The sequence below is a fragment of the Bubalus bubalis genome, chromosome 18 (genome assembly GCF_019923935.1).
Source record: "Bubalus bubalis isolate 160015118507 breed Murrah chromosome 18, NDDB_SH_1, whole genome shotgun sequence".
Classification (NCBI taxonomy): Eukaryota; Metazoa; Chordata; class Mammalia; order Artiodactyla; family Bovidae; genus Bubalus; species Bubalus bubalis.
Genome location: NC_059174.1, coordinates 57,127,064 through 57,137,767, shown reverse-complemented (window position 1 = coordinate 57,137,767; position 10,704 = coordinate 57,127,064). Strand labels below are relative to the sequence as shown.

At 55.0% G+C, this 10,704-nt stretch overlaps 2 protein-coding genes across 6 annotated transcripts; both read left to right on the top strand.

The window, feature by feature from the left end:
* The first annotated feature begins 294 nt into the window (after positions 1 to 294).
* LOC102407266 (sialic acid-binding Ig-like lectin 14) lies at positions 295 to 5,058 on the top strand. The gene is made up of 7 exons (XM_025270135.3): positions 295 to 779; positions 877 to 1,257; positions 1,487 to 1,759; positions 1,925 to 1,972; positions 3,399 to 3,644; positions 3,747 to 3,882; positions 4,152 to 5,058. Exons 1-7 carry the CDS (start codon positions 743 to 745, stop codon positions 4,165 to 4,167), a joined length of 1,137 nt encoding a protein of 378 aa, XP_025125920.2. The 5' UTR covers positions 295 to 742; the 3' UTR covers positions 4,168 to 5,058.
* A 1,372-nt stretch (positions 5,059 to 6,430) lies between these two features.
* LOC112580414 (sialic acid-binding Ig-like lectin 14) lies at positions 6,431 to 10,241 on the top strand. 5 transcript variants are annotated; one of them, XM_025270127.2, is made up of 7 exons: positions 6,431 to 6,578; positions 6,673 to 7,050; positions 7,268 to 7,546; positions 7,712 to 7,759; positions 9,252 to 9,497; positions 9,600 to 9,735; positions 10,006 to 10,241. In XM_025270127.2, exons 1-7 carry the CDS (start codon positions 6,539 to 6,541, stop codon positions 10,019 to 10,021), a joined length of 1,143 nt encoding a protein of 380 aa, XP_025125912.2. In that variant the 5' UTR covers positions 6,431 to 6,538; the 3' UTR covers positions 10,022 to 10,241. The 5 variants fall into 5 exon arrangements, with proteins under 5 accessions (XP_025125912.2, XP_044787386.1, XP_044787384.1 ...); XM_044931449.1 differs by having other exon boundaries at positions 6,478 to 6,578; positions 6,658 to 7,050; positions 9,988 to 10,241; XM_044931448.1 differs by having other exon boundaries at positions 6,481 to 6,578; positions 6,658 to 7,050.
* Positions 10,242 to 10,704: the final 463 nt, after the last annotated feature.

Below are 10,704 nucleotides of genomic sequence, written 5' to 3'. Positions count from 1 at the left end.
AGATGAGCAAACTGAGGCACAGAGAGGCTAAGTCACTCTGGGAAAATTGAATACGTGGCAGGTGAAGTGGCAGGCGTCTGGGTTCCCAACCGGGCACTCTATGCCCTCAGCTTCTGCATTCCAAACCCCCGGGTGTTCAGGTCGGCTTTAACCGCCAACAGCAGGACCGGAATCTGAGCCTGCCTGGGACCAGGGCACTGATGGGAATGGGGACCCAACTCCAAGGGGTCAGGAGGCTCCAGGCTCACGGTGGGGACCGTATCTCAGGGGATCTAGATGCACTTGTCCCTGAGATCTCAGCGTCTCTCCTGGGTCGGGGGCAGCCCTTCCTCTCCTGGGTGCTCAGCCTGGGCTCCTCTCCACACCTGATCATGAATTTGCTCCTAGATGTCCCAGGGGCTCTGATCCCTGGGGAGCTAGCCAGGTGACCCTCCACCCCACCCCGTGTAGAAAGCTGTACACGGGGAAAGCGCGGGCAGCGATAGGGCCCTGGGAGTCTCCAGCCTCATGTTTTAGGCTCACAGTTTGAAGGTGCAAATGGGAGAGATGGGGAAACGAGATTTCTCAGACAGTCCCCACCCCAGGTCCGTGGTACCTAACTTCCCCTTCCATGGATCTTAAGAGCTACCTCTCCGTCACCCTCTGGCTTCCTGTTGGAGCTTCTTCGTTCCTTCCCCACATTCGGGGCGCTTTGCTCCCCAACAGAGGGACCTGAACCGGCTCTGTGCTGGCGGATGCCGACATGGTGCCCTTGCTGCTGCTGCCCCTGCTGTGGAGGGGTGAGTGGGGGAGGGGTGGGGGACGGGGCTCACGGCTGGGGGAGGGGGCACGCGTGGGGAGGGGCTGGAGCTGCCGCTGAGCCTCTGTGTCCCCCAGCGTCCCTGCAGGAGCTTCCGGGGTTTGAGCTCCGAGTGCAGGAATCAGTGACGGTGGAGGCGTGTATGTACCTCCGCGTGTCCTGCTCCTTCTCCTACCAATGGTATCCCTGGTATCCCTCTATGGAACCCCTCATCTATTGGTTCCGGGAAGGGGACGGCCCACACAGTGATCCTGTGGCCACCAACGACCCAAACAGAAGACAGAAGCCCGAGACCCGGGGCCGATTCCGCCTCGTTGGGGACCCCAGCATCAACGACTGCTCCCTGAGCATCAAAGAGGCCAGGCTGAGCGACTCAGGAATCTACTACTTCCGAGTGGAGAGAGGACCTAATGTGAAATACAATTACAGAGATAAGAAGCTGAATTTGCAGGTGACAGGTATGACAGGGGGCCCAGGAGAGGACACTGGGACGTGGGGACCTTCCTATTAGAATAGGAACAGGATGCAGGATCACTCCTGGCTCAAGGTCTTGGGGTTTTAGGGTTCAGGAGAGACCCAGGACTGGGAGTGAGCTGTGGCCGTGAGGCACTGGTCCCTCTGAGGGTCTCCCTGTGGGTCCCCACGCCCCGGGGGCCAGGCATCTCCCTCTCTCCTCCTCAACCTCAGCAGAGAAACCCGACATCCAGTTTCTGGAGCCTCTGGAGTCTGGGCACCCCACAAAGCTGACCTGCAGCCTGTCGCTAGCTTGTGATGAGCGACACCCTCTCCTGTTCTCCTGGGCGGGAGACACCCTTGATGAGATGGACCCAGGGACCCTCCACTCCTCGGAGCTCACCCTCACCCCGAGGGCCCAGGACCACGGCACCAACCTCACCTGTCGGGTGACACTCCAGGGAGCGCAGGTGACCCTGGAGAGAACCGTCCGGCTCAACGTCTCCTGTGAGTGTGGAGGGGCGGCGGGGTCCCTGGGGGTGGTGTTGGCAGGAGGCGGGTGGCATCCCTGCATCCCTTTCCAGCTGAAATTGGGGGAATAAAGCTCATCCTCTCAGGTGGCTCCTGGGGTGGAGCACTGAGGGCTTCCTGCCTCTCCCGTTTTCCTCCCAGATGCTCCACAGTTGGTGATCACGAGACTATTTCAGGAAAGCTTCACAGGTAGGAGGATGGGCTCTCCTCTGGGGCTGTGATGGGAGCAGGTCTCTGCCAGCTCAGGGCTCAGAGCTTGGAGATGAGATGATCATTCACTCCTCAGCCCCCAAGCTCTGGACCTGTCCTCTCTCCCCAATGTCTCGCATCCATGGACTATTACTTTTGCCTGCTCCCTTTCCTTTTCTTCAGTTTAAAATTTTAGTTTTAACTGTGAGAAAACACACAGACGATCAAAGTTACCATCTTAACCACTTTAAAGGGTAGATCTCAGTAGGGTGAGGTCCACTGACAGTGCTGTGCAACCCATCCACAGAGCTCTTCCCGACTGGCAGAACCGAAACACCAAACCCACCAGACACAGTGTCCCCGTCCCCTCCCGCTTCAGCCCCTGGCCACCAGCTTTCCGCTTTTAGTGTCTGTGATTTGGACTACTCTAGCTTCTGCTTTTTTTTTTTAAATGTTTCTGGCTGTCATCAACTCCTTTGACAGGAACCCTCCTTCAGCTCTGATGTCATCATCTTTCAGAGGGACTCCTGTTCCCATTGCCCACAGCTCCACCCTGGACCCCATTCCAATCTCTCTTTACCTTCCTGGGTGGACTCCTCCCATCTCGAGTCTCCACTTGTGGTCGTGCCCGTATCCTGACCCCCCCATCCTGTCCCTACTCTGTCCATCCAGAGATGTTCTGCAGGTTTAACTACCTCTTGCTGATGCCTGTCAACTGCACCCTGTCCCCCACTTAACCGGGCTGTGGTTGGATGGCCCCCTACCCATCACCCTTTCTCACCAGCTGCACCCATGACTCAGAGACTTCTGCAGACCTTCACTGCTCAAATCACTTCCCCCTTTCCATGCCCTTGGCCCCAGAGCCAGCTGCAGTCTTGTCCTGGACCCTGGGCCACTGATCAGCCTCCTCCCTCAGCCTCCCCGCCTCCTGTCTCATGTGCAGTCCAGGCCCCACTTGGCCCCAGCAGGGTCCTGAGAGTCGGCGCTGATGCTGAAGCTTCCCCTCCTCACAGGCTCCTACTGCTTGCCCGTCACCTTGGAGCAAAGCCCAGCGCTCTCAGTCCTGCTGTCAGGGCTCCAGCACATCTGCCCCTCCCTTCTCTCTCCCACTCTTATCGTGTCTCTGTTGCTCTGGGTCCTCTCTGCCTCAATGCAGACCACGTGCCTTTCTCCCCATCTTCCAGGCTGTCTCTCTCTTGGCACATCTTCCCGTCAGCTTCCCACCCACTTCTCTCCCTTCCATCCTCAGATTAGCTCCCATTTTTTCTGGGAGCCTGCAAAGACCACCAGGACTGTTGCCTCATCGGCCTCAGGGAGCTCGTCCTTGGTCCTTGTCACCCGGCTGTCTTTCTGCATCAGGAAGTGGGCGGAGCGAGGGTGAGACAGCCCTTGGCTCCACCCACTCACCTGTGCATCTCTCACCCAGATCTGAATGGCACGTCACTGCCCATCCTGGAGGGCCAGTTCCTGCGCCTGGTCTGTGTGGCCGACAGCAACCCCCCTGCCACGCTGAGCTGGCTCTGGGAGGGAAAACCCCTGAGTCCCTCCCAGCGCTCAGCCCCCGGGGTCCTGGAGATACCACGTGTCGGGGTCGGAGATGGAGGAGAAGTCACCTGCCAAGCTCAGCACCCACTGGGCTCCCAGCAAGTTTCCTTCAGCCTCTCTGTGCAGAGTGAGTTGCAGGACAGGTGCTGGGGGCCGGCAGCCTGGGCAGGTGTGTGCCTTTGGGAGGGCTGGGTCTGGGGACTGAGCTTCACCCCCTCTCCTTCCCCAGAAAGACCCCCTCCCTGCAGCTGTGAGACTGAGGAGCAGCAGGGCTCCTGGCCCCTGGTCCTCACCCTGATCAGAGGGGCCCTCATGGGGGCTGGCTTCCTCCTCACCTATGGCCTCACCTGGACCTACTACACCAGGTGAGCACACCTGTTTCCCTGTGAGAAAGTCTGAGGAATGGCTCTGGAATTGCCGGTGGGGCTGGGCGATCCTGTCCTGCCTGCAGCTAGACTGTGTGACTCTCCAGGGCCTTCCGTGTTGGTCCTGTAGCTAAGATTCCAGGTTTCCCCTGCAGGGGGCAGGGGTTGGATCCCAGGTTGGGGACTAAGATCCCACCTGCCTTGAGGCAGAGCCCAGAACGAGTGAAATGCATCTGCATCTCTAACCTGAGACCCTGTTGGCTCTGCAGGTGTGGTGGCCACTAGGGAGCTGGGCTGAGGGGTGTGGCTGAGCCTCGCTCCCTGTCATGACGAGATTCACCTGAGGATGCAGAGCCCAGAGGACAGACGTGGGGACATCACTGGGTGCTTCTCCCTGGAAACCCTCCAGTCAAACCCTGTGTTATTTGCATCCATGAGCTTTTATTTGTGGTGATGATTGTGTGACAACAGGAAGAGTCAGTTCCATTGAAAGGAGACTTTCTGAATTACCTCACTTAGTATGAGATTATCCATGTTTTTATATCAATAACTCATTGTTGGTTTTGCTATGGTTTTTGTCTTGAAAGTGGTATTTTATGTATGACTATTCCTCCAGTTATGTATGAGCCCTAAAATACGATGACATTGCATTTGTTTCCATGTTTTGGCTCTTTCAACATATCGTTGATATGAATGTTGTGATGAAAATAGGAAGGCTAGCAAGTTTTCCTGGTGGGTATGGAACTGCTTCGTCATAAGTTTGGCATATATTTAGTTCTAGAAGGTACCTTCAAAGGGTTCTCTTGAGTGGTCAAGTGAATTTCCATCCCCACATCATATTTGAGCGTTCTGAGCTGCCTGTATCCTCAGCATCACTTATATTAGCAGCAGGCTCGGTTTTCAGTCCTGCCTTCCACTGTGGCAGTGTCTCCTTACCTTTTTGTTTCCTTTATGTGCGATGTGATATTGAGCTATTTGAATATCTCCTTTTGTGAAATTCCTGTTTGAGTTTTTGCCCATTTAAAAATAAAAACTGGGCAATCTGTTTCTTATTGAGTTCTTTGTTCTGGGTATGATTTTTAAAATTAAAGTATAATTGATATATAATGCTGTGTTATTGTCACAGTATAGCAAAGTGATTCAGCTATATATGTATATTTCTCTCAGATTAATTTCCACTATAAGTTATTACAAGATACCGAGTAGAGTTCCCTGTGCTATACAGTCGGTCTTTGTTGGTTATCTATTTTATACACAGTTGTGTGTATATATCAATCCCAATCTCTCAATTTATCCCTCCTTCTTTTAATGGTGTTTATTTTTTAAGAAACAAAGATGTAAACATATGTCCAAATAAATATAAAACCAATATTCGTTTGTTCTCACAACCTGTTCCTGGGAGTGTCTCAAATGTATATGTTTATTGTCATATTTAGGAAATCTTCATGAAATTTCTCCCTTAAAGAATAGTAATATTACAGGTTGTTTCCACACGTGGCTCGAGCCCTTCCTGTGGCCTTGAAAACAAGGCTGTGAAGATTGTTGCTGTTCAGTCTCTCGTTGTGTCTGACTCTTGGTGAGACCTCATGGACTGCAGCAGGAGGGCTTCCCTGTCCTTCACTATCTCCTGAAGCCTGCTCAAACTCACGTCCATTGAGTCGGTGATGCCATCCAACCATCTCCTCTTCTGTCATCTCCTTCTCCTCCAGCCTTCTATCTTTCCCAGCATCAAGGTCTTTTTCAGCATCTGGATCTTTTCCAATGAGTCGGCTCTTCACATCAGGTGGCCAAAGTATTGGAGCTTCAGCATCAGTCCTTCCAATGACTATTCAGGCTTGATTTCCTTTACAATTGCCTGGTTTGATCTCCTTGCAGTCCAAGAGACTCTCAACAGTCTTCTCCAACAGCACAGTTTGAAAGCATCAATTCTTCTGCACTCAGCCTTCTTAATGGTGAAGAAAGAGTGATGGGTCCTGAATTGTGTTTCAGGTAAGATCTAGCCTAGGGTCCCCAATTATGGAGCAAGGGTCTCCCTTTACCCACTCCATTTTTCATGGTCTTCTGCCCCAGGGCTGGTCCCACAGACCCTGAGATCTAGGAAGACCCACAGCCCTGTTTGCCATGTTATGAAAACCCTTCTGGGCAAAGGAGCTTTTCACCTTCAGCTTTCTTGCCTGGCTTCTGCCCTCCACTGCATTTGGGTCAGGAAGCTTGTTTTCTGCCCCTAGTGGAAAATATTTGAGAAAATTTTCAATATCTTTTCCTGAAAGTCCAGTTTTTCTGCTGTAGGGTGGGTGGCTCTGAATGGATCCGATCTCGTTTCTCTTTTCTGGTTGCGGCGCTGCAGGCTGGGCAACCCACGGTGGAGGCGAACATCATTGGGAAGGCGATCATGTCAGAGCCCCGTGCGGGGAAGCCTCTGGGACTCTGGGGGTCCCATGATCACCCCCTGCGGTATAGAGGGGATGGGGAGGCGGTGGGGGGTGGGGGGTAGCATGACATTGCAGCCCCCACCCCAACCCCACAGCCTTTAGCTTCCGAGTTTCCCTTCTGTTCTGGCAGCAACTGACTTCCTGTTGGGGCTTCCTGGTTCCCACCCCACATTCGGGGCACTAACTTCCGCAACAGATAGACTTGGATCCCGGGGGACTCGGACATGGTGCCCCTTCTGCTCCTGCTGCCCCTGCTGTGGGGGGGTGAGCGGCGTGGGAGGAGGGGGGTCACCGGTGGAGGAGGGGTGGCTCAGGTGGGGAGGGGCCCGCAGCTGCAGCTCAGCCTCCGTGTCCGCAGAATCCCTGCAGGAGAATCCAGGGTACAGGCTCCGAGTGCAGGAATCCCTGACCGTGCAGGCGGGCCTGGGCGTCCTCGTGCCCTGCAACTTCTCCTACCCCTGGAGCTCCTGGTATTCCTCTATGGAACCCTTCATCTATTGGTTCCGGGAAGGGGATGGCCCACACAGTGATCCTGTGGCCACCAACAACCCGAAGAGGCGAGTGAAGATGGAGACCCGGGGCCGATTCCGCCTCCTCAGGGACCCCAGCGACAAGGACTGCTCCCTGAGCATCAGAGACGCCAAGATGAGCGACACAGGAGTCTACTATTTCCGGGTGGAAAGAGACGATGTGAAATACAGTTACAGAGATAAGAAGCTGAATTTGCAGGTGACAGGTATGGCAGGAGCCCAGGAGAGGACCCTGGGACGTGGGGACCTTCCTGTTAGAATAGGAACAGGACGTAGGACCACCCCAGGTCTTGGGATGTGCGAATGCAGTAGAGACCCAGGACTGGGAGTGAGCTGTGGCCCTTAGCACGGGTCCCTCTGAGGGTCCTCCTCTGGGTCCCCATGCCCTCATGGGGCCCAGGCATTTCCCTCTCTCTTCCTCAGCCCCACCAGGGAAACCCTACATCCTGTTTCCGGAACCTCTGGAGGCTGGTCGCCCCACAAAGCTGACCTGCACCCTGTCACTAGCATCTGGTGAGGGACACCCTCTCCTGTTCTCCTGGGTGGGGGAGGCAGTTGACATCATGAACCCAGACACCCTCCACTCCTCGGAGCTCACCCTCACCCCAAGGCCCCAGGACCACGGCACCAACCTCACCTGTCGGGTGACACTCCAAGGATCTCAGGTGACCCTGGAGACAACCATCCGGCTCAACGTCTCCTGTAAGTGTGGAGGGGCGGCGGGGTCCCTGGGGGAGGTGTTGGCAGGAGGCAGGTGGCGTCCCTGCATCCCTTTCCAGCTGAGATTGGGGGAATAAAGCTCTTCCTCTCAGGTGGCTCCTGGGGTGGAGCACTGACGCCTCCCTGCCTCTCCCGTTTTCCTCCCAGATGCTCCACGGTTGGTGACCATGAGAATATCTCAGGAAAGCTTGACAGGTAGGAAGGATGGTCTCTCCTCTGGGGCTGTGATGGGAGCAGGTCTCTGCCAGCTCAGGGCTGAGGGCTTGGAGATGAGATAGTCCCTCACTCTTCTGGACCTGTCCTCCTCTCTCCCCAGTGTCTCGCATCCATGGACTATTACTTTTGCCTGCTCCCTTTCCTTTTATTCTGTTCAAAATTTTAGTTTTAACTGTGAGAAAACACACAGAAGATCAGAGTTACCATCTTCACCACTTTTAAGGGTAGAGCCCAGCCACGGGAAATCCATCTAGGCAGGGTGTTGTGCAACCCATCCACACAGCCCTGTCCATTCTGCAGAATCGAAACTTGAAACCCAGCAGATATAGCCTTCGCACCCCCTCCCCCTTTCAGCCCCTGGGAACCAGCATTCCACTTTTTTTCTCTGTGATTTGTATTACTGTGTATGTTCTGCTCTTTGTAAAAAAATTTTCTGTCTGTCCTCATCTCCTATGACCTGCGCCCTCTTTCAGCTCTGATTTCACCATCTTTGCCAGGAGCCACCCCTGTTTCCTGGGCTTCCCTGGTGGCTCAGACAGTAAAAATCTACCTGAAATGCAAGAGATGCCGGAGAAAGGGGTTGGAACCCTGGGTTGGGATGATCCCCTGGAGCAGGAAATGGCAACCCAATCCAGTATTCTTGCCTGGAAAATTCAATGGACAGAGGAGCCTGGCAGGTTACAGATCATAGGGTCCCAAAGAGTCAGACATGACTCTTGACTGAGCATGCACAGAACCACCTCTTGCTGATACCTGTCAACTGCACCCTGTCCCCCACTTAACCGGGCTGTGGTTGGATGGCCCCCTACCCATCACCCTTTCTCACCAGCTGCACCCATGACTCAGAGACTTCTGCAGACCTTCACTGCTCAAATCACTTCCCCCTTTCCATGCCCTTGGCCCCAGAGCCAGCTGCAGTCTTGTCCTGGACCCTGGGCCACTGATCAGCCTCCTCCCTCAGCCTCCCCGCCTCCTGTCTCATGTGCAGTCCAGGCCCCACTTGGCCCCAGCAGGGTCCTGAGAGTCGGCGCTGACACTGAAGCTTCCCCTCCTCACAGGCTCCTACTGCTTGCCCGTCACCTTGGAGCAAAGCCCAGCGCTCTCAGTCCTGCTGTCAGGGCTCCAGCACATCTGCCCCTCCCTTCTCTCTCCCACTCTTATCGTGTCTCTGTTGCTCTGGGTCCTCTCTGCCTGGAGGCAGACCACGTGCCTTTCTCCCCATCTTCCAGGCTGTCTCTCTCTTGGCACATCTTCCCGTCAGCTTCCCACCCACTTCTCTCCCTTCCATCCTCAGATCAGCTCCCATTTCTTCTGGGAGCCTGCAAAGACCACCAGGACTGTTGCCTCATCGGCCTCAGGGAGCTCATCCTTGGTCCTTGTCACCCGGCCGTCTTTCCGCATCAGGAAGTGGGCGGAGCGAGGGTGAGACAGCCCTTGGCTCCACCCACTCACCTGTGCATCTCTCACCCAGATCTGAATGGCACGTCACTGCCCATCCTGGAGGGCCAGTTCCTGCGCCTGGTCTGTGTGGCCGACAGCAACCCCCCTGCCACGCTGAGCTGGCTCTGGGAGGGAAAACCCCTGAGTCCCTCCCAGCGCTCAGCCCCCGGGGTCCTGGAGATACCACGTGTCGGGGTCGGAGATGGAGGAGAAGTCGCCTGCAGAGCTCAGCACCCACTGGGCTCCCAGCAAGTTTCCTTCAGCCTCTCTGTGCAGAGTGAGTTGCAGGACAGGTGCTGGGGGCCGGCAGCCTGGGCAGGTGTGTGCCTTTGGGAGGGCTGGGTCTGGGGACTGAGCTTCACCCCCTCTCCTTCCCCAGAAAGACCCCCTCCCTGCAGCTGTGAGACTGAGGAGCAGCAGGGCTCCTGGCCCCTGGTCCTCACCTTGATCAGAGGGGCCCTCATGGGGGCTGGCTTCCTCCTCACCTATGGCCTCACCTGGACCTACTACACCAGGTGAGCACACCTGTTCCCCTGCGGGGAAGTCCGGGGAATGGCTCTGGAGTTGCCGGTGGGGCTGGGCGGTCCTGTCCTGCCTGGAGCTAAACTGTGTGATTCTCCAGGGACTTCCCTGTCGGTCCAGTGGTTGAGCCTGCGAGTTTCCACTGCGGGGGGCAGGGGTTCGATCCCGGGTTGGGGAACTAAGATTGCACATGCCTTGAGGCAGAGCCCAGAATGAATGAAATGGGTCTGCTTCTCTGACCTGAGACTCTGTTGACTCTGCAGGTGTGGCGGCCACTAGGGAGCTGGGCTGAGGGGTGTGGCTGAGCCTGGCTCCCTGTCATGACGAGATTCACCTGAGGATGCAGAGCCCAGAGGACAGACGTGGGGACATCACTGTCTGCTTCCCCCTGGAAACTCTTGATTCCAAATCTGTCTCATTTCCACCCAGGGGTTTTAACCTTTTAATTTGTAGAGATGACTGTGTTATGACACAAAGAGTAAATTCCATTGAAAAGAGACTTTTATTACTTTCATTTTCCAAGAATACATGGTCCCCCATCAGGGCAGGGCCCAGGGGGGAGCACGAGGTTGTGCTCAAGGAGCAGGAGCAGGCGTGGGGAAGCCTTTCTTCGAGTTTCCACAGAAGAGACAAGGCTTGTTGTTGTCATTCAATTCTCAGTTGTGTTTGACTCTTTACAGTGCAGCATGCCAGGCTTCCATGTCCTTCACCATCTCTCAGAGCTTGCTCAAACTCTTTTTCATTGAGTTGGTGATGCCATCCAACCATGTCGTTCCCTTCTCCTTCCATCTTCAATCTTTCGCAGCATCAGGACCTTTTCTAATGAATTGACTCTTGGCATCTGGTGGCCAAAGTATTGAAGTTTTAGATTCAGCATCAGTCCTTCCAATGAATATTCAGGATTGATTTCCTTTAGGATGGACTGGTTGGATCTCCTTGCAGTCCAAGGGACTTCCAAGAAT

Bases quoted from the DNA above. Each gene is read 5' to 3' on its own strand.
- LOC102407266 (XM_025270135.3), top strand. From the start codon at position 743: ATGGTGCCCTTGCTGCTGCTGCCCCTGCTGTGGAGGG. The intron at 1,973-3,398 runs GTAGGAGGATGG...TCTCTCACCCAG, and splicing joins ATTTCAGGAAAGCTTCACAG to ATCTGAATGGCACGTCACTG. The intron at 3,645-3,746 runs GTGAGTTGCAGG...CTCCTTCCCCAG, and splicing joins CTTCAGCCTCTCTGTGCAGA to AAAGACCCCCTCCCTGCAGC.
- LOC112580414 (XM_044931448.1), top strand. From the start codon at position 6,539: ATGGTGCCCCTTCTGCTCCTGCTGCCCCTGCTGTGGGGGG. The intron at 6,579-6,657 runs GTGAGCGGCGTG...GCTGCAGCTCAG, and splicing joins GCTGCCCCTGCTGTGGGGGG to CCTCCGTGTCCGCAGAATCC. The intron at 7,760-9,251 runs GTAGGAAGGATG...TCTCTCACCCAG, and splicing joins ATCTCAGGAAAGCTTGACAG to ATCTGAATGGCACGTCACTG.